We start from the raw sequence: 22238 nt of genomic DNA on the forward strand, positions 1-22238 counted from the left end.
AGTATCTGGGACAACAAAAGATTAGCATTATTCGCAAATATACAACCGAGTTCAAAGGCAGCGCGGAGCAGACGCCGTCTCTCTCTTCCTGCTTTTGTCTCGGAGACGAGTTTGGATCAGGCCGCTCTCCGGCCACGAGGATCAAAATGCGTCCGTGAAAAATAAGATTAAAAAAAACAACAAATGAGTACGACATCTGTGAAAGTACCTAAATAAAACATTTTTTAAAAATACGGCCCATCTGAAGTTTATTGCTTATACTTTGCTCTTTATGTCATTTCCCCTATTTTATTTAATTATTTTCGGTAACGCTTTATTTAAGGTGTCTTTGTTACATAACATTATGCAAGTAATCCTAAACTAAACCCAATTTTAATGAGTACACGTATTAACACACGTTAAATAATATGTCACTTTAAAAAATAAAGCGTAGATATTTTTTTACACGCTTTTTTATATTGGCTGTGGTCTATCAAACACTTCGACGCTTTGTAACGGGCCTCTATGGATGTCAATAATACTTTCCGTGTCGCGGGGCCGTATTATCGGGCGCTATTAGGGCGCGATGGGCCTGGTCCTGCGCGGCGGGTCACGCCCCGTGACAGCGGGAGCTCCGCGTATCGGCCCTTTAAAAAGAGCCCGGCGCGTCAAAGGCCAGACCGAGACGCGCCGTCGAAGCATCGCGACCCGACGGGATTTAGTGATTTGGGACCTGTATTGATTTGATCGGAACTATGTCCTCCTCGAGCCCCGACCAGCGCCTGGACCACCTCCTGAGCGCCGTGGAGAGCGAGTTTCAGAAGGGCAGCGAGAAGGGCGACGCGTCCGAGCGGGATATTAAACTCTCCCTGGAAGACGCGGAGCTGTGGGGCAAATTTAAAGAGCTCACCAACGAAATGATTGTCACTAAGACCGGGAGGTAAATTGAGACACCATTTCAAGCTTCGTTTTAATAAAATTAGCTGTTCGGTTTTTTTCCCGCTTTTTTTTTCGTGAAATCTTCAGAAACACGGTCAGTTAAAACGTCGCGAGACGTTAGTCAGATATCGCGTTTTTTTAGCGGCTTTGCTAATCTCGTCCACCGATAATTAGTTATAATAATAATTATTCTCATGGAGAATGCTGTTAAAATGTGTTTTGGTCTTGTAGGCGAATGTTTCCCGTGCTCCGAGCCAGTGTCTCCGGCCTGGACCCCAACGCCATGTACTCGGTCCTGCTGGACTTCGTGGCCGCCGATAATAATCGGTGGAAGTACGTGAACGGTGAATGGGTGCCGGGGGGGAAACCTGAACCGCAGAGCCCGAGCTGTGTGTACATCCACCCAGACTCACCCAACTTCGGCGCACACTGGATGAAAGCCCCCGTCTCCTTCAGCAAAGTCAAACTCTCCAATAAACTCAACGGAGGGGGACAGGTAAAGACACGCCATAGTTCTCAAGGAAGGAAAAAATGCAAATAATATCAAGTCATATTCAGTATGAAACATCACGCTCGTCTTTTTTGTTTTTTTTTTAGATTATGTTGAACTCTCTGCACAAATACGAACCCAGGATTCATATAGTGAAAGTCGGCGGGATCCAGAAAATGATCAGCAGCCAGTCTTTTCCCGAGACCCAGTTTATTGCGGTCACAGCTTATCAGAACGAAGAGGTGAGCGTCCGTTAAATGAAGAGACGTGTCCTATAATGAAGACATTTTGCGCCATATTAATTAGCTCTAATTCATTTTCAGATCACAGCTCTGAAGATCAAGCACAACCCGTTTGCCAAAGCCTTCCTGGACGCCAAAGAAAGGTATGCAGTTACTTGACATAACGTATATGAAATGGATTTTGTTAACATTGCTTAAACTGAACTTTATTTGTTGTCACATCGACAGAAGCGACCACAAGGAAGTCCCAGACCACAGCACTGACAACCAGCAATCTGGATACTCGCAACGTGAGTAAACCAGAACTTCATGAGCAAATAAAACTCTTCTCAAACAATGCCTCAAGCAGCATATTTAACGCGTGTCTTTCCCCGACAGTTGGTGGCTGGTTCCTGCCCAGTAATGGCCCCATGGGCCCCAGCAGCAGCCCTCCTCAGTTCAATGGGGCCCCCGTTCACTCCTCTGGCTCGTACTGTGAGAGATACTCCAGCCTGAGGAACCACAGAGCTGCTCCGTATCCCAGCCATTACCCCCACCGCAGCACTACCAGCAGTAAGAGCTAATCATACACTCCAATATCCACGGAAACGTTCCATTCCACAAAAGGTTCTTCAGATTTTTAGACTGTTTATCACACCGAGAAAAAAGTAGTTTGGATTTTTAGAATGTTCTTCACAACGGCAAAAAAGGTTCTTTGGAATTTTAGAATGTTCATGAAAAAGGTTCTTTGGATTATGAGAAAGTTCTTCACACCTAGAAGAAAGGTTGCTTGGATTTTTTAGAATGTCTATAATACCAAGAAAAACGGTTTTAGATCTTTTGAATGTTTATCACACCACTGAAAAAACCCCTTTGATGTAGTTTCTTAGACCAGGAAGGTTTTTATTCGTGTATTTATTGCTTGTGTGTTTGCAGATAACTACATGGACAATTCTTCAGGAAGTCTTGCTACTCACGACAGCTGGTCGGCCCTGCAGATACCCAACTCCAGCGGCATGGGCACCCTGGCCCACACCACGAACACCACCTCCAACACCAGGTCAGTGCTTCCTACATCTGAACAAACATCTCTCTAAGGGTTTCCATTGGACTCGTGGTCTAACCGTGCGTTTTCCGCCTTACAGCCAGTACCCAAGCCTGTGGTCCGTCGCCGGGACGACCCTCACGCCCTCCGGCTCGGCATCGGGGTCCATCACGGGCGGCCTGACGTCTCAGTTCCTGCGCGGTTCCTCGGTGTCCTACTCGGGGCTGACCTCCTCCCTGCCCGTGTCCTCTCCCTCCTCGATGTACGACCCGGGCCTGAGCGAGGTCGGCGTCGGAGACGCTCAGTTTGAGAGCTCCATCGCCAGGCTCACGGCGTCCTGGGCTCCCGTGGCTCAGAGCTACTGAGATCCATCACACTGTGACTCTCACGACTTGATCCGAGGGGAAGATCCTGCGAACGCTGGTCAGAAGCCTGCTCCCAGAGGGAATGCAGAAGCACCTCTCTGTCGTTTCGACAATCAGAAGGACCGAGCGAAAGAAACGGGTTGATTTTCTGAATTCTGTATCTGTATGGTGTCATGGCACGAAGCAACGATGAGAGACGATCAATCAATCGTAGAGTATCTATATTTGCAAAAACTGTTAGCCATAAGAATGAGGCCAATTATGGTGTTTATTGTTCTTAATAATGTTATCTAAAAGATTAATAAGACCAAATCGTGCTGTTGACTCACTAAAATGTATATGTGTGTAAATAAATAGAAATTAACGCCCATTTTCGTAGTTTTACAGTATGTTACAGTAACAGTGCTTTCTGTAGAGCTGGGGAAAGATGGACTTTGCTGTTTAGTTTGGAAACATAAATCATTTGTACATATCTATCTATTTGTATTTGTTGGACTCTTTATGAGTTTTATTTATGTCATTTTAATAATAAATTAAAGTTGTTTTTTTCTGTCAAACCATTTGTCTGTAGTCTTTCCTGTCCTTTTTGTAACACGGATATAATTATTGTACGTCAATTAAGTATTTACTAAAACTGAACATTTATTACTAATTTAACCTTGAAACAGGTTTTTTTTTTTTTTTTTTAAGAAATCAATAGCGATTCAGCAACAATTAATGAATTTAAAAAAATATCTCTTAAATAAATGATAGTTTATGTTATTAATTAATATTATGTAATGTTAATAACTAATAAATTTTTTCCTATGTGCCAAGCAGGAGATTGTACTAAACCTTGTATTTTCTTAAATATATTATTTAAATGTGGCTTGTTCAAATTATTCCATTTAAAAATCTTGGCATCGTAAAGATCTTTAAACTAAAATATCATAATTGTCAGTTTATTAAATGGTCATTTCCGTTGAAAAGGCTTAGTACTAAATTAGTACTAAAATACAGGTATTAAATAAACACGTTTGAGCCGTTATTCTTTCTGAACTATGCATCAAACATCGTTTTTATTTCTTCAGGTTTTCTTATAGTTCTATTATTTCATCTTCATAGACACAGATCTTGTTAAAATATTCGTTTCAGTAATGCATAAGTTGAGTTGTGTTATAGATAGACTGTGATAGGTCTGCAGATCAAGAGAAAATCAAGAGGAAAAAGAGAAAGAATCAAGAACAAAACCCAAATGACTCGACTTCGGTGAGAAATCTGTGAGACAACAGTAACAATTATAATAATATGTCATATAATAACAGCAAGTGACACATTCAATATGATATTAATGCTGCACACAATTGCATTTTTAATATTTTTCATATTTGTGTCATACTTTTTTGTATATTGGTAATTATTATTATTATTATTATATTATTATCCATTTAATTACTAGTGAAAATTAAAACAACAAAAATATGCTTCTATTACACCTACTGCTACCACTACTTATTTTATTAGTAATAATTATACAATATTGTTTTATTTTAATATTATTAATACAAAATCAATATTAATACTACTACTACTACTACTGTACAATCCATTCTAGAGAAATCATTTGTACATATCTAATTTGTTACACTATTAATGAGTTTAATGTCATTTTAATAATAAAGTTTTTTCTGTCAAACATTTATCAGTAGTCTTTACTTTCCTTGTATTCTAAAAAAACTATTTATTATTTTATTAGTAATAATATATTATACAATATATTGTCTTATTATTTTATTTTTAATCACTATTAATACAATCATTATTAATAATACTAATATACTACTACTACTAATTCTAATAATTAAAATGTTCATATTAATAAAGATAACAGAAAATAATAATAAAAAGTTCAATGAAACAATGAGCAGCTTCAAAAGAATTTCTAGTAATACTAATAAGTAGTAGTGTATTATATCATGTATTGTTCTTATCAATTGTATATTTAATAATAATATTATTAATAATAATAACAACCAACTACTATTAATTCTGCTACTATTTAATATTATAATTATTGTAATTATAATATTAATTACTACTACTACTTTTACTAATTTATTATTACTATTATTATTATGAATAAACTGTTATATTAATGATACTTTTACATAATGAAAGCACACACACACACACACACACACTGACAGCTCTGGAGATCTGCGCTCTGAGGCTGTGATTGAGCACTCAACACCTGAGCGTAAATGAAGCCTGGAGGGTCACACGGCCACAGGCAAACAATAATGAAGGAGCAATGTGACAGCCAGCTGTGTGTGTGTGTGTGTGTGTGTGTGTGTGTGTGTTTCCAAGGTAAAGAGCACAGCCCATGAAAGCCAGTCTTTCTAAACAGATCTCTGTTGACCCGTGGAGGATCTGAACTCTCACAGCATGAGTCCTGAAAAGCTCTTTGTAAACCACTAAGACACAGACTTCTGTATGAGCAGGTTTTTATGGAGATAAAACCTAAGACGAGAACAAACTAGGTGCTGGCGCTGTCAGGAAAAAACTAAGAAGTAGAGCCGAAAAGAACATTGAGATAAACCGCTATATAAATAAAAATGATTGATTGATTGATTGAGATCTTTAATTATACTCGGTCAAAAGTGAAAGTGCATATATTTATAACGTTACAAAACTTTACAGATATTCACATGGAGAAAAACTATTTAATTTGTAATATTGTTTTCACATCGTTACTGTTTTTGCTGCACTTATGGACAAATAAATGCAGCCTTAATGAAGATCAAGGTAAATTTAGCTTCATTTGCCTTTCGGGAAACATGCAATTATCTCCCGTTGCTTCCAAAGGACATTAGCAAATGAAAAAACAAAACAACAACAACAAAATAAGCCATTGTCATGCTGTTCAAAAGTTTTAATGCATCTTGTTTCCAGTCGTGGATCATCTACTCCAGGTTACCACACACAGCAAAAGCCAAGGGTTCACAAACTTTTGATCATTTGAGCTGCTTTTAGTCTTGTGGACTACACATCTTTTATGTCAAATATCTACATAAAAAAAAATCACATTTTTTTTTGTATATTCTCTTTTTTGCTAAAATTATTCACAGATTCCGCAAGGGGTTCCCAAACTTTCCCATGCCTCTGCATCTTATATCTCAATAAATACATCTTTCTCCTAATTCTGACCTTATAAAATTCTATTGCATTGCGTTGAATGTGAAATAGCAGTGAACTTCAAATCTTCAACATGCATGTTGAATAAACATGCAGAAAATATAATATTAATGAAAGAAAAGTACACTATTTTATTTTACGGTATGGGTAACGGTGCAAACAATTACGCAGAAAGAATACCTAAATGAATGCAGAGCACATAATCGGTCTCAGTCGGAGGTGGCTAATGTATCATGAACACACAGCATCTTCTCAGGCACGTGTGATGTTAGCAGTGTTAACAAGCAGACTGCGGACGCTTGAGCTCAATATGACCAAACAGCACACTTCAGAGCACAGTCCTCACAGCGAGGGACCAGCAGGCCGTCCTCTCCTCACCTGCGTGCCAAACACACTCTCTAGAGCGTATTTAGAAGACACACTTGCCAGGAAGACAGAGGTAAAGAGCCAGCGAAGCTATTATGAACAGGGATCAACACAGGCAGGCCGCCACATGTAAAAGACAATAGAAGTCTATGGAAAGTCCACACACTTCACAGAAACAAACTGTGTGAGAGAGAGCGCGTGTGTGTGTGTGTGTGTGTGTGTGTTGTTAAGTTTGCAGATCCACCTCACGCACAAAGCTGATTTTTAGTCTGAGACGGATAAAGAAAGTCCCACCTTTTTTCATTCCGCAGTGGATGATGCTGATAGTTTGTGTGTGGTTTGAAATGGAGAAACTGTACACTTTTATCCACTAAATGAGCTCATCTCAAATGTGATGCCCGCTACAGGTCTCAGAAAAGTTGGCAAGACATTTTGAAAGACATTTTGAAGACTTTTGTTTAATGTCTACAGTATGGTCTCGGGTCCTCAGTCGACACTCCATCAATCTACATCATTCTGTCATTACTAAATGGGCTCAGGAATACTTCCAGAAACCGTCTGTCAGTAAACACAATCTGCAGAGGACAACTAAAGCTCTTTCATGAAAAAAGGAAGCTATATGAGAACACGGTTCAGAATAGTGGGCCGAGACTCATTTAAAATAAACTGTTTCAAAGTGGAAAATTGTTCTGTGGTCAGATGAGTCTAAATGTGATTCTTGTTGAAAATCACAGACATCGTGTCCTCTGAGCTAAAGAGGAGAAGATCTTCCAGTGTGTTATCAGCGTTCGGCTCTAAAGCAGCATCTCTGATGGTATGGGGGTGCATGAGCGCATACGGTTATGAAGGCAATATGAATCCTGAAAGATATATAAAGGTTTTAGAGCAACATATGCTCCCCTCCAGATGACGTCTATTTCAGGAAAGGTCTTGTGTATTTCAGCAGAACAATACTAAACACATACAGCAGCTGTTACAACGTCATGAGTTCTTAGTAGAAGAGTCCTGAGCTGAATGTGACCTGCTGCTGTCCAGGTCTTTCACCCGTAGAGGACATTTGGGGCATCATTAAACAAATAATACATCAAAGATGACCACAAACACAGAGTAGAAACCTATATCAGGCGTAAGTGGGACCAAATCAAAAACTGCAGAAACTTATAACCATGTCTTCAGACTGCTTTGAAAAGAAGAACACCCTGATAAACATGTCCCCGTCCCAACTATTTTTAAGACCTGTAGCAGACATCAAATTGGAAATGAGCTCGTTTTGTTCGGACAATTCTCAGTTTAGACATTTGTTGTGTTCTCTATGTTCTATTGTGAATAAAATGGCGGCTCGTTTGATTTGAAATTTCCCGAGGCGCAGAATAGCAGCGCATGACAGGGACCGCTCCAGATGCCTCGTCTTCCATCAACGATTGCACAGCGTCTTCATTTCCCGGTATCGCTGCAGTCAGCGCAGATGAGTGCATGGCTGGGTAAACACTTGGGTTATAACGGCGAGGGCCTGTGGATGAGTTATAGGTCACCGCTGCCAAAAACAAGTCGTCAGGTCTGGAGCGGGCCGTCGTGGAGCAGTGTTTGCCCATCATCTCTCTTGCCTTTCACCCCCACACAAACCCACCTCGCCCTCTGATGTCTGTGTGCCTTCGTTAATGAAGAAATTCTGGTACCTGGGTGAGACATAGCTGTCAGCTGAGCTACTCCAGCTCTCTGTCCCGGGACGAGCTGCATACACCCACCGCAGCAGTCCCAAATAAACCGGTTTACCACGTCTCTCAGAATAACCGATGAAACATCCCAAAGCAGATCAGATTACTCAAATATGGTTATGCAGAATAAGGCATTACTATGTACTTAATGAGTAATAAACAGCCAATATGCACGACAATAAGGACCGGTCACTAAACTAAAATTATACCATATTTTCCTGCTTGGTCCCATGGCATTAACATACCTCGGAGAACTTCTAGTGAGACACAAAATATGTACCAACAAGTACATATCACCGCACTTTCCAAAAGAAATGAACACTAGAGGCAGTAAAAATCTGACATTTATGACATTTTTTCCACGCATTTACTTGAAGAATGTCATGGGCATATTTCCAACATTATAGGGTATTAATTACAGCGACAGTCCACGGATATTTGAATTTTATTTGACAGATAAGTTATATAATAAAAACAGAAACATTTGACAAACCAGTTTATGGAAAAAATTCATTAGGAATGAAAAAGCGTTCAGGTTCTAATTGACCAGATGTCTGTAAGTCACTAAATAGCTGATCTTCACCTTCAAAAAAGAAAATAAACAAATGAACGCTGTGGTTGTGTTAAACATCATCCAGCGTTTGTCTACCGTTTTGACGCGTGAGCTGTGAAACGGTCTACAAGAGGCAAAGTTAGCAAGTTTTAGGAGACGTACGTGTCATTTCACGTACAACAATCAGGAGCTAAAGGAAGAGCATCCCGACGAAGAGCGGCTGAAACGGAGAGCGTAACTCCCGCCGATGTGACGGAGTGTTTAAGAGACACTTTTATCCAACGCCTCTGACAAACGAGGACAATGGAAGCAATCGAAAGCAACAGAACGGCAATGGCATGCAAGTGCTAAGTTAGCTTTACACAGTACAGGGGTTTCAATGAAACAGTAGCTAGGGCTAGAGGCCTTTTGGTTAAACGTATAATAGATAAATGAAAACAGAGAAGCTAGAAAAGAACAAAAAGGACAGAGAAGCTAGTGTTAGTTGTTGTTTTTGAAGAAAAACAAGCGGTTAGTAAATAAATAGAGTGCAGGTCTAAAGAGGCGAGTTTAAATTAGCATAGATAGCATAGAGTTAGAGGGTCAAGCAAAGATGGAAGAGATGTGTTTTATGATATGGTTAATATGTATATATATATATATATATATATATATATATATATATATATATATATATATATACATTCAGATATTTTTTATTTGATGGCCAAAAATATTTCATAATTCTGTAAAAGTAATCAATTCTCAGACTGGTGATTTCCTCTTTCTCTCAGAACGCTTCCAGAAGCAAAAGACTGTTACTCTGGATAATATTGCTTGCCTTCTTTGTGGTTACAGTAGCTTTAATATCTCCCTACTGGGTTTTGTACATTAGCCTACCATTGTTTTGTACACCTGCAGTCTAAAAAAGGTGTTTAAAAAGGTTTCATGCGATTCTAACATTGTTGCTACAGTAAAACTGTAAACGACAGAAACGGCATTCAGCTATTTAGATTTTACTGTAGTAACAATTGGAAGTAGCTAATGTAGTGAGCAGGGTATTTTGTAAATGAAAGCGTGTGAGGCGGGTTTAAACACGAGTGTTGAACGGCGCCACCCGACGGCCGGGAGAGGAAGTACACAGAAACGGCATGCTCTCAACAGCGCCCTCTTGTGTTGCTTGAGATGAATTACACAGCAACACCACACTGATCAGTTAAACGTGGCTTAAACGTCAAAGTTCACAAAATAGCATTAAAATGCTTAACCTTCATTGATTTAACGTTATTCATTTTTTTTTAATTAAACAACCTTATAATTCACCTTTCAGAAATAATTACGTAATCTTACAACATAACAGTGACAAACAGGTAGGGTTTGAAATTATTTATTAAAAAAAAAAACATGTATAATAACACTTCCAGCATGACAAAGGTGAACAAGTTAGACAAACAGTCATCTAACGTCTGAGGAGAGATGAGCCTCAGATATGTTTTGGGTGACAGCTCTCAGCTGAACTTGGCTTTGGAGAAGTCCATCTCCGGATGCTGAGCCATGAACCTGTGAACACAGATCAACATCCGTCAAAGATCGTACGCTGACCGAATCATTCATCTCGTGGCAGAAACCAGGGTTCGTACCGAAACTGCAAAATGAAACGCACGCCGAACGATACGGTTATTATCTTTCAAATTATAATACGTAAACTAAACACACCTGTGCGGCCATACCGATAAAACCCTTTTATTCCTCCCAGTCTTGTAAATCTACGAATCGTGTATTTTTATTCAATATATGTGTATCATTATTATCGTTATGACTGTGTTTTAACGATAAATGAGCGTGTTGTTTTATTTACGGAAATGAAACTCCGCGAATGATTTATTCGTCAGTAAAACATCAACCGCATTTACAGTGGTCTAATAATTAGCCTAATAATTCAACCTTTAAGCCACACTTCCTGTAAAAACCCCCAGTCGTACAAAGTTTTATTAGATGTCTAGCATTTACAGCAACCTATTTTCTACAGAATGGTTCAGAACGCTAAAAGAAGGCTAAATAAATCAGACACGTGAAGAATACAATTAACATTTATTCATGATAAACTTAATTTGTGCACAAGCTAGACCTATGGTTAATGTACTAAATTAATAAAGCAATAAAATATTCATCAATCTCTGATAATCGCAGGCTGCAGTAAATAATAATAACTTTTCTATGTGCATTTATTGTTATATGCCATTTAGTCACACGATCCTTCAGAAATCAAGTCAAGAGGCGTTCTCTCTACGACATCATTTCCTGTGTCCTTACTTCTTCAGGATGTCCTGCTTCTTCTGCTCTTCAGAGGTGGGCAGCCCCATGGACTTCTGCCTCTGGTCATACATCATCTTCTCCACCATACTGCGCGTCTCCCCGTCCAGATCCGACAGCTGCGCGCGGTTCAGTTTAAAAAAACAAGTCATTAATCCCCTGGTCTCGTCTAAACGCCGCTCGGGTATCGGGGTCAGCTCTTACCTTGGAGTTCTCGGGGCAGATTTTCTTGGTGTTGATTTCGGGGTCCGTGGTCACTAACCTGCTCCACCACTCCATTTTGTTTATCTGGAGTAAACGTGCATGCTCGGTCACGTCGCAATCTCAAACCAACTCCGTTTATGCACGTTAAAAAGCGTCGAATTTCGAACGCGCGCCAACCCACATTCAACGCGAAGACGTTCTAATATCAGCGCGAGCCAGGCGGCCTTAGCGGGAAAAGTTCGAAAGTTTAACTTAAGAAAAAGTTGTAATGTTCTTTGTGATCGGTTTTCGTTCCTTTACATTAAACTACACGCACATACGTGATGTTTTGTTTACAGCAACGTAATTGTATACGATTCAAAAACTTGTTTGCTATTTCACAGCTTTGGAGAAACGTGCATTTGTATTACTTCGTCCTCGAGAGACAAGACGAGCTTTTTTTCCCCCCCATAAAGTCAAGTATCGTGATAACATTAAAGCACAAACGGTGTACTTCGTTTCTCATCCATACCTTCTCAAAATGGACGGTGACCACTTTCCCGTCCTCTATGAGCCAGGAGCTCTCCTCCACCTTCACCTCGTTGTAGAGCTGTGCGTGGATCACGGGCGGATGACCCTTCAGCCCCACCTTCAGGGAGCGCCGCTGCACGTCCACCACCACGTCCTTCCCCTTCAGGCGGAAGCTCACGTCGAACGGCACCACCAGCTGCGGGAATATCGCCACACTGTTTTCATGACGAGTTAAATAAACGCTTGGAACGCTTGCCACGTTTCTTCGATCGCAGACTAGAATGAATTATTTTTGTGTTTTGAACTTATAAGCGAGGCGAAGTGTGTTGAGTGCACTGATATCAGGCTCAGTTTAGATAATAAAGTTCATTGGCTAAAAATGTGTTTATATATGTATGCGTTATGTAAAGAAAAACTTGTTGTGGACGAGATTAATTGAGAATAAAACACGAACTCATTACAGGTGCGATATTATGACGGAAATGTCAGTAATTGCTCTTGATACTGCAGCGATGATTATTAACTTAGAACAACAGAATGCATAAAGATGTTTAATGCACGAGTTCATGACAGCTGTTTTTGATTCGAGGTCTGTTCAGTTCATGAACTACAACGTGCAGACAGGACGCAAGCGAGAGGTTTATTTGGCTTCATGGACTCCTTTAGCGTTGGGGGAAATTCTTGGCTCACTTTTTTGTATATGTGACCCTGGAGCACAAAACCAGTATTAGGCAGCTGGGGTATATATGCCAAAACTCATCAGGATATTAGGTAAAGATCATGTTCCATGAAGAAATTCTGCACTTCCTAGCATACATTTATTAAAACCTATTTTTGTTTATATATTGCTAAAATTTTGATTTTCTAGATATATATATATATATATATATATATATATATATATATTATATATATATATATACATATATATATATTTTTTTTTATGTTATATTTATATATATACACACACATGTATATATTTTTTGTTTTCTATTTCGACGCTGGACGGTTGTAAAAAGCATTTCACTGCATGTCGTACCATGTATGTATGAGTATGTGACAAATAAAATTAGAATTTGATATTTAGATATTTTTGCAGCCTCGGATTCCAGTTTTTGGAGAAATTTTTGCATCCCGGCCAAATATTCTTCAATCCTAATAAATAACGTATAAATCTCAATTTTGAAAAAATCTACACTTCCATGCAATTATCACATAATTTATTCCCTACGTACCTGGCTAGTAAAATTGTGTAAAAAGCAATAAAGGATGTGACACAAATGATTTTGATCAGTGAAAGTTCACTCTCGTACAGGATGTTTTTAGAGGACAGTGTCCTTGTATGTCAAAAAGTCAGGGGAATTTCGGTTTCTGGGTTCGTGGCCCTTTTAATGTCTGGAGTGGGGCAATATACATGTGACCAAAAAAAACGATGCTGGAGTCGAAACAGAAAAAAAATAAGTCATGTTGCAATCAATCAACATGGAAATGGCCCTCTGTTCAACTGGAGCATAAAGAAAAAAGAAGACTCACGTCCACTTCAGACAGCGTCTGAGTCCAGCGGTAGCTTGAAAGGTCTGCTCCGTTTCCAGAGTTGGGCTTTATCTTGTCTTTGTCTTTTTCGTCTTCCTCTGCTTCTGAGTCCGACTGAGACACATATCATAATCAGACGCTCAAAAACACACCATCAGTTCACTTTCCACTGGTGTATTTAACAATAATGAAATATACCCCACTTACCCCTTTTTTGTCTTTTTCTGATGCATCTCCGTCCGTTTTCTCAGGTACCTCTGCATTTTTCTTTTCTTCTTTTGTCTGAGAAACAGATTGTGAGTGTGAGTTACGGATGAATCACATCGGATGCTTAGATGATTTTAACGGAAAGACACGCAAGTACATGATTCATTTTTGGATGGCTCTGAGGTCTAATAGTGTTTGGTTTGTGCGTATTTGGTTTTACAGGGTAATACATAAACGGGGAAATGTTAATGGTTTGCATGTGCTCTCACTTGATTTAATTGCGCCTGGAGTCTCTCGGCCTCCTCGTCTGTGAGCTCTTTGATTCTGGGCTCCTCCGTGTCCTGCTGCTTCTTCTCCTCTTCCTTCAGTTTAACAGCTCTGTCAGCCTTCTCCTGCTTCTCCTTCTCTTGTCTGGACTGCTTCTCTTTATGGACTTTGAGGGCGAGCTGATTGTGATGAGCAAACGCCTCTTTAACTAGCTACAGGACAAAAAGGGAATGCAGATCAATCACTGATTGGTGCTCAATATATATATATATATATATATATATATATATATATATATATATATATATTCATATTCATATATTCATTCCTGAATATAGAGAAAAGCCCAACCTTTTCTGGGGCTCCAGACTCCCCTCCTGTGAAGAAATCAGTTTTCCTTCTTAGAAAGCTGAAGAATGTGTTCACCAGCTGTTAATAATAAAAATAATGAAGAAGAAATGAGATGCCAAAAGTGATGAAGCTATATCAACAAAAAAAAAAAAAAAAGACCACTAACTTCTCACTGTAACTGCGTGTTAAAATAGACTGGATATTAACGTTACACAGGCCAAAACCGAGTGAGCTGCATAACATAACAGCGTTTCTGATAACACACAGGGACATTTTAACATATAAAAACGCTGTGTAGGTAACAGGGTTTATAACAGAACCATGCTACTCCTCATTAACACTACAGCACCTAATACAACAAACGATAACCGTGTCAATGTGTTAATGTGCTGTCCTGCCAAGACAGCACTAAAAAAAAAGAGTCAAGTCCTCCTTCACTAATAACGTGGAGATGTTTTAACGTTACAGCCAGTCATCACGCATCAGTTAGCTCAAGCCGCTAGCGTGTGTTGACATGTTACCTCCTGCACTCCTCCTTCATGCTGCTGCGCCATGGCCAACAACATCCCGTCATATTTCTCCTCATCATCACCCATTTTCACTATTTACTTCAGATAACAGACGATAAAAACTATAATTTGGTGGGTCGACGCTAACAGTCACGCTATAACCGGTGCGGTGCCTGCACTGCTTCCTAGATACAAGGACCGCCCACGTTTTCCTCAGAACCAATCGGATTGCACGCATTTGAAGGACAAACGCATAAACCAATCAGCTGGCAGCTTCGTGGAGCTGGCGGGTCTTAGAGAGGACGAGCTTCTAGAGCAGAACTTTCTAGAGACCCCTGACAGACAGAAGGATATATGGATTTTTTTGGATCTTTCTATTGGGTTTAAGAAATGCTCTAGACAAAATAATAATAATAAAAAAAATAATAATAATAAAATAAAAAGAACAATAACTAGACAACAAAGGCAAGCAGCATCATAGCCTATAGGCTACAATAGTCACAAGATAAACTAACTAAATAAAAAAAACAAAAACAGTGCTGTCAAGGGATTAATTATGATTAATCGCATAAAACTGTTTACATAATATCTGTGTGAACTCTACATACATGTGCGTTTATTTTAAAGAATATTTGTAATATATTAATATAAATTGCATACGCATGCAAATATTTGAAAAAATATATAAATGCATCTCTGTGTTTATATATACATAAATATACACAAACACAGCATAAACACATTATGTTTTTTTATTTCATTTTTTCAGATGTGATTAATTATGACTAGTTGCTTTATAGCAGTAAAATAAAATAATAAACCTATTTAGTTACTGAGAAAATTATTATTATTTGCTAATAAACGTACTGTCTCTAATTAGATTGGCAGTTACATTTCATTTGTATATGGATTAAAAGTTAAAATAAAAACATGGTCAGGATGGTGATGATGATTTACTGTATGGTTCTAGATTGTGTAACCATGGAATTGCATAATAATGTGTGAATATTAAAAAGAATATTAATTTGTATGTATGTATGAGTTCATATATAACTAAACAGCTAACTAAAACAATGTGTGTGTGTGTGTGTGTGTGTGAGTGTGTGTGTACAGTAGTGTGCTAAAGTTTTAGGCAGGTGTGAGAAAAAATGCTGTAAAAAAAGAATGCTTTCAGAAATATAAATAATGATTCTTTATTTACAAACTGCAAAGTGAGCGAACAAAAGAACAATCTAAATCAAATCAATATTCAGTGTTACTACTTTTTGCCTTTAGCATCAGTTCTTACAGGTACACTTCAGGGGTTTTGTAGGATTATAGTCAGGTGTATGATCAACCAATTATACCAAACAAGTGCTAATGATCATCAATGTCACAAGTAGGTTGAAAGCCAGTCATGAACTGAAACAGAAACAGCTGTGTAGGAGACTTAAATCTGGGTGAGGAACAACCAAGCTCTGCTACCAAAGTGAGGATGTGAAAGACAGATTCATGTCATGGCAAGATTGAGAACGGCAACAAGACACGAGGTAGTTATACTGCATCAAAAAGATCTCTCCCAGACAAAGATTTCAAAGCAGACTGGGGTTTCAAGATGTGCTGTTCAAGCTCTTTTGAAGAAGCACAAAGAAACGAGCAACGTTGAGGATCGTAGACGCAGTGGTCGGCAGTGGTCAGAAACTTAGTGCAGCAGATAACAGACACATGAAGCATATTACCCTTCGAAATCAGAAGATGTCCAGCAGTGCCATCAGCTCAGAACCGGCAGAAACCAGTGGGACCCAGGTACACCCATCTACTGTCTGGAGAAGTCTGGCCAGAAGTGGTCTTCATGGAAGAGTTGCAGCCAAAAAGTCATACCTCTGACGTGCAAACAAGGCCAAGCAACTCAAGTATGCATGAAAACATAGGAACTGGGGTGAAGAAAAATGGCAGCAGGTGCTCTGAACAGACGAGTCAAAATGTGAAATATTTGTCTGTAGCAGAAGGCAGTTTGTTTGTCGAAGGGCTGGAGAGCAGTAAAATAATGAGTGTCTCCAGGCAACAGTGAAGCATGGTGGAGGTTCCTTGAACGTTTGGGGCTGTATTTCTGCAAATGGAGTTGAAGATTTGGTCAGGATTAATGATGTTCTCAATGCTGAGAAATACAGGCTGATTTTGGCTGTAATACCATCAGGGAGGCCTTTGATTGGCCCCGAATTTATTCTGCAGAAGGACGACGACCCCATACAGCCAAAGTCATTAAGAACTATCTTCAGCGTAAAGAAGCACAAGAAGTACTGGAAGTGATGGCATGGCCTCCACAGAGCCCTGATCTCAACATCATCAAGTGTGTCTGGGATTACACGAAGAGACAGAAGGATGTGAGAAAGCCTACATCTACAGAAGATCTGTGGTTAGTTCTCCAAGATGTTTGGAACAACCTACCAGCCGAGTTCCTTCAAAAACCTTAATATCTCCTTATTCGGCTTGGCTTCTAAAAAAAGCTGATTAATATGCTAATTATTTGAGGTGAGTGACCGAGAGCGCAGTCTGTGAGTAAGATAACAAATCACTGGGTCTGTTATCTCAGACTCTCAAAAGGATTTAGCGACTCATTTAAGACACACTGAAATATTTATTGAGAATTTTGATATAACATTTCAAATAGTAGAATATAGCCTCTAATGACGAATAATAAACAGTGATATAATCCACCAAGAAAAAGAAAGACAAAATACTTTTATCTGTTATGATTGTATTATCAGTTCTTTTGCAGTGACATACTGAACTTTTGACTCAAATTCAAGCCCAAATCCAAGATAATAGGACTCTATTAGTCCTTGGTGACTTGGTACAGACTGAGTTAATGACAGCAGCGCATGATAAATGTCATTAACCCCTGCTTTCCCCTGCTGACCATGATTCAGCTCGTGAACCTTACCGTCTCCACGTGGAGGAAACCTTTTCCATGAAAGTGAATGGTCTGGTCCAGGTCAGAAAGGTTGAAGATTAGTCACATGCATATTACATGAGCTGTTATAAATAAGCCCTGGAGGACTGTCACAAACGACATCAGCTTCACATTAGCTTTACGCCATCGGAGGGAAATGAAAGAGTTCTTCAGCGACCGCCATCCTCGAGGGATTCTCTTCAGCATCCTGAGTCGTGAAGGTCCAGACGCGCGCAGCTGTCACTGTAAGCGTTCGGTGCGTTTGAGGAGCCCGGAGACCACCTGCCGTGCGGCTTTTGGGGTCCTGATAAAGACCATTGACTTCATGAAGAGCTTGCCTTCCTTTCAAAGCCTGGCCCTCAGAGAGCGGCTGGTCCTCGCTGAGGAGCGCTGGGAGCCGCTCTTCCTCCTGGGTCTTGCTCAGGATCACGTCACTTTCGAGGTGAAGGTCGTCCCCGAGGCCAGCATCCTTAGAAACATACTGATGTACGGCCGGCAGAAAGCAGACGACCGCCTGCCCAGCCTGGAACAAGTGCACAGGCTCAGAGCGTTCCTGAACAAAGTCTGGAGTCTGGATCTGAGTCTCCAAGAGTATTCATGTCTCAAAGGTGCAATGCTGTTCAGTCACGGTGAGTTTTAAATATAAATGCATGAACATGGCAAAAAACTGTGTGCTTAATTGTATTGAATGTGCACTTCAAATCTGTCTGGAGACATAATGTTGATAAGTTTATTTTAAAACATTGCAGGTGAAGATTCAGATATTTAGCCTGTGAGCTCTCTTTTCTTTTAGCTCTAGTATGTAACTGTGGCCCTCAAGTGGTTAAAAAATACACTGCATAAATCTTGCGGAAGAACATTGTTTCGGTCGTGCTGCGGCGGATGAATACGGTTTGAGGAACCGGCGTTTAAATGGATAAATCTTATCACAGCGGTTGGGCTAATAAATTACGATTTTGGTTTGTTTCTACAACCTTGATTCCTGATCGTATTCATATAGCCTATATTATAAATCATAATAAACAGTTATAAAATGAGTTGATCTACTTTTTGTCATGTAAATGTCATGTAAACATTTATACTTTTGCTTTTATGGGCTCAATATATGACAATTTCATCCTAGCATCTAATTTAAGTTAAAAGCTACAATGCGCCCCAATCCTGATATGACCAAACTGAATGTCTGAATTCCTTTGTATGAACAACAAAACACCAACTGGCGTTTATTTAAAAAAAAACACAGCAATGCAAACCATTCAAAATAAAGCAAAGCTGTTTAAAGTGTCCATGTTCATAATGTGATGAACTACACGTCCAGTTGCTCTGCTGTATATAATGTGTTCTACCTGTTGTAAACACGCCGTGTGGTGTTTGAGACGTGTGTTCTGTGTCGTGTCAGGTGCTCCGGGACTGAAGGACGAGGCACGGACAGCTCCTCACCGCACACTCACAGACATGCTGTTCATGGCCAGAGCTCTACAGATGGAGGCCCGAAGCCTGGCGACGGAGCTGTTTTTAGACCCATCGCCGGCCACATGGATCTCCACAAACTCCTCCACGACATGATTGTCAAACAATGAACGAGTCCTAAAACCTGCGAACGAGTAGTTTAGTTCCATCATCATCAAGTCAGTGTGTTTTTTTTAAATATAACTTTTATTATTAAGTCTTAAAGGCCTCAAAAGCTGACGATATTTACTTAAAGGCATAGTTCATCCAAAAATGAAAATTCTGTCATTAATTACTCATCCTCAAGTCGTTCCAAAACCATAAAGACCTGAATTAAATCTTTGAAACACAAATGAAGACATTTTCTGTAAAATCAGAGAACTCAAGGATCTTTACACGTTCAAGGCTCAGATGCGGAGGAAACTAATTATTCAATAAAGTCATTTTTTCTGTTTTCTTTGTGGTTGAACCTCTGATATTACATTAATTACTTTACTGATTCCCATCGCTACGTTTCTTCTGGCTTAGGATCTGTCTATAGGATCAGAGAGTGTTCTGGATGGGTTTGAAACAACATGAGTGAATATGTGAATATTATCTTGGTGAACAAACTGCACAAGTATGAAAAATGTTTATTGGTCCAAGAGCTTATTTTTTGCAATAATGCGAAAACAAAATATATGTAGCTTTTTGTTGTAAAATGTTTTTGTTTCCAAAAAGGGTGTACTTTGTGCATCTTTTACTGTTTGTCTCCACCTATTGGTTGTTCTCTGCCAAACAGTGGTCAAATGTTAAAAATGTCTAAAAATGGATTTGTTTCTCACAGAAATGCGTTTTTTAATTGACAAGATGTCAGCTGATGGACTGGAGAGGTGTGGATTACGGTGATGTTTTTACACTCTCATTCTGACGGCACCCATTCACTGCAGAGCATCCACCGATGAGATGCTACTAAAGTTCTCAAAATCTGCCCTGAGGGTGAGGACAGTTTCAGCCAAAATGTTTTTTGTGCGCCCTGTTCCTTTAAAAGTCCTCTGTAGTGTAGCACCTGGCAGTGTTGTTATTTCCCATCTGTGACAGGAGCTTGCCCAACCTGTTGCGTTTGTTTGCTGTTGTCAGAGCTCATGTTTTATATGAGCAGACATATAAAATCGTCGGGGCTTATACTTATAAACACACCTTAACTCAACTAATAAAATGTTCCTTTCACTTCTTGTACTGTTCATGTGCCCAGTTTTCCTCAGACGCGTGTAAACAAAAAAAAGGCATCGAATGTCTCGGTATTTCTCCTCAGGTATGACAAGCTTGAGTTTCGATGCTACCTAAACCATGAGGAGTGGATGAATCATACACCCGATGATTCATTGAGACATCCTGGATGAAGAAGCGTTTGACAAACACATAAATTCCCCCGCAGTTCCCCTGTATTCCTCCCGGGGAGGCTTTATTAAACAAGGGTGGACTGTTGTTCAACTGATACAGCAGCGACGGTAAACACACTGGAAGCCAATGGGAGTATTATGCTAAATCACCTCCAGACTGATATTGAGCAACTGACAGCCAGGAATCAGACTGATCTATAAATGATTGGCTCACACAGAACACGGTTCAGTTACAACCACATAACCATTACCGTGGTCTAAAGAGACAGATCCATAAGCCGCTGATTGCTAAGGTTGTGTAAGGTCATGTCGCTGTGGTTTATGGAGCGCTGTATGTAGGTTAAGAGTCAACAACGGTAAGCGGTGTAGTGAAAGAGCTATAAACACTGCTCTGGTAAGATTGAAAGCCTGATATCAAGAGACAGCTGTGACTATAAATGTCAAAAACATCAAAAATGAAGTGTATATGAAACTAGTTGTAATGGTGAAATATAAAGTGACACTTATTTATCTATATGTATAAAGAAAAAAAAGTGCTTTTGGTTTTAGTTTTGATAATTGGTGCTTAACAGCTCATTTCAGTTTTCATTAAATGACCACCCCTGCAGTATAAAGTCTGGGTATCTTTTTGTCTATTTGAAACAGCGATGCTGGTGAAGACTGCTGACTTGTCAATGGTCCAGAAGACGATCGCTGATAGCCTTCTTCGCATAGAAGGTCATTCCTGAAAGGTTCGGCTCTACAGAGTGCTGTATCAAAGCACATTAAAAGCAAAGATGACCGGAAGAGGAAACTGGGTAGGAAAAGCTGCCCACAGGCAACAGGGAAGACCGTGAGCAAAGCAGATTCAAACACTCGGGAGAGCTTCAGAAAGACTAAACTGGAGTCAACCCCTCAGATGTCTTCAGGAAAAGGGCTACCAGACCACTTCTGAAACAGAAACATCGGGAGAAACATCTCACCTGGGCTAAAGAGAAAAAGAACTGGACTGCTGCTCAGTGTCTCAAAATTCATTTGATTGTAAATCAAGCTCCGGAGGAAGACTGAAGAGGTACAGTCCACTGTGAAGCTTCTGAAGTCAGTGGTTTGAGGCGCCGTGATCTCTGCTGGAGGTGTTTTATCAAGTCAAAATCAACACAGCCGTCTACTAAAGATGTTGCAAATTATTATAATGCTTTTGCAATTAATACACCAGCTGTCTGTTCATGCATCTTGTGATAACTCCACAGATCAACACGTAAATCACAGACACAAGGTGGATGACGTACTAAAACAACTCTTGCAGTAAACCATTATTGCACATAACCCCTCCAAAACCATTATTTTTATACATCACTAAATGCCTGCAGGAGCACTAACCCATCCGATCACACAGCGTGCTTCAAAACGAGACACCTTCGCTGCATTTCACCTGAAGGCAGAAGCAAAGTCCATGAATCAAAAAGTGTCAAACGCCATACAAAGGATCAGTTTCAAGTGTTTGCTGAGGCACATATTCCTCTGCCCTTTCTCCTTAAGCAAATATGACTTTCTGCTCCGATTTCCTGGTATTCTCTGGAGGTTTATGGTTTCGATATACGAAGCACTCTGTGTCGCAGCTCAAACTCAAGCGTTCTTACGGATCACCACTTAAGCAGTCGCGTTCAGTTTCCTGCCGCGGTGTGCACGACATTTATTTGCATACCTCGGATGCATTAGAGTAGCGTGAACGTTAGGGCAATCGATCGAACGGAGCGCATTTACTCTGATGACGTC

At 39.7% G+C, this 22238-nt stretch overlaps 3 protein-coding genes across 4 annotated transcripts; 2 read left to right on the forward strand and 1 right to left on the reverse strand.

Moving 5' to 3' along the window:
* On the forward strand, positions 1-4723 carry tbxta (T-box transcription factor Ta). The gene is made up of 8 exons (XM_043217196.1): positions 1-919; positions 1150-1414; positions 1516-1650; positions 1732-1793; positions 1879-1940; positions 2029-2202; positions 2566-2689; positions 2775-4723. Exons 1-8 carry the CDS (start codon positions 735-737, stop codon positions 3037-3039), a joined length of 1272 nt encoding a protein of 423 aa, XP_043073131.1. The 5' UTR covers positions 1-734; the 3' UTR covers positions 3040-4723.
* A 5474-nt stretch (positions 4724-10197) lies between these two features.
* nudc (nudC nuclear distribution protein) lies at positions 10198-14931 on the reverse strand. Of its 2 annotated transcripts, XM_043218262.1 has the most exons (9): positions 14733-14930; positions 14212-14289; positions 13863-14072; positions 13594-13668; positions 13387-13500; positions 11855-12049; positions 11344-11427; positions 11140-11258; positions 10198-10386 (listed from the first exon to the last, which is right to left on the reverse strand). In XM_043218262.1, exons 1-9 carry the CDS (start codon positions 14805-14807, stop codon positions 10335-10337), a joined length of 1002 nt encoding a protein of 333 aa, XP_043074197.1. In that variant the 5' UTR covers positions 14808-14930; the 3' UTR covers positions 10198-10334. The 2 variants fall into 2 exon arrangements, with proteins under 2 accessions (XP_043074197.1, XP_043074198.1); XM_043218263.1 differs by lacking the exon at positions 11344-11427 and having other exon boundaries at positions 14733-14931.
* Positions 14932-17607: 2676 nt separating this feature from the next.
* nr0b2b (nuclear receptor subfamily 0, group B, member 2b) lies at positions 17608-22210 on the forward strand. Its single transcript, XM_043218369.1, has 2 exons — positions 17608-18281; positions 19052-22210. Exons 1-2 carry the CDS (start codon positions 17810-17812, stop codon positions 19216-19218), a joined length of 639 nt encoding a protein of 212 aa, XP_043074304.1. The 5' UTR covers positions 17608-17809; the 3' UTR covers positions 19219-22210.
* The last annotated feature ends 28 nt before the right edge of the window (positions 22211-22238 follow it).

Source organism: Puntigrus tetrazona, chromosome 19 (genome assembly GCF_018831695.1).
Source record: "Puntigrus tetrazona isolate hp1 chromosome 19, ASM1883169v1, whole genome shotgun sequence".
NCBI classification, from domain to species: Eukaryota; Metazoa; Chordata; class Actinopteri; order Cypriniformes; family Cyprinidae; genus Puntigrus; species Puntigrus tetrazona.

Excerpts from the sequence above, each read along its gene's own strand:
- nudc (XM_043218262.1), bottom strand. The coding sequence starts at position 14,807 with ATGGGTGATGATGAGGAGAAATATGACGGGATGTTGTTGGCCATGGCG. Across the intron at positions 13,501-13,593 it reads CAGAAAAAGACAAAAAAGGG|TCGGACTCAGAAGCAGAGGA; the intron begins GTAAGTGGGGTA and ends TATGTGTCTCAG. Across the intron at positions 10,387-11,139 it reads AAGCAGGACATCCTGAAGAA|GTTCATGGCTCAGCATCCGG; the intron begins GTAAGGACACAG and ends CTGTGTTCACAG.
- nr0b2b (XM_043218369.1), top strand. The coding sequence starts at position 17,810 with ATGAAAGAGTTCTTCAGCGACCGCCATCCTCGAGGGATTCTCTTCAGC. Across the intron at positions 18,282-19,051 it reads TGCAATGCTGTTCAGTCACG|GTGCTCCGGGACTGAAGGAC; the intron begins GTGAGTTTTAAA and ends GTGTCGTGTCAG.
- tbxta (XM_043217196.1), top strand. The coding sequence starts at position 735 with ATGTCCTCCTCGAGCCCCGACCAGCGCCTGGACCACCTCCTGAGCGCC. Across the intron at positions 920-1,149 it reads ATTGTCACTAAGACCGGGAG|GCGAATGTTTCCCGTGCTCC; the intron begins GTAAATTGAGAC and ends TTGGTCTTGTAG. Across the intron at positions 1,941-2,028 it reads GCAATCTGGATACTCGCAAC|TTGGTGGCTGGTTCCTGCCC; the intron begins GTGAGTAAACCA and ends TTTCCCCGACAG.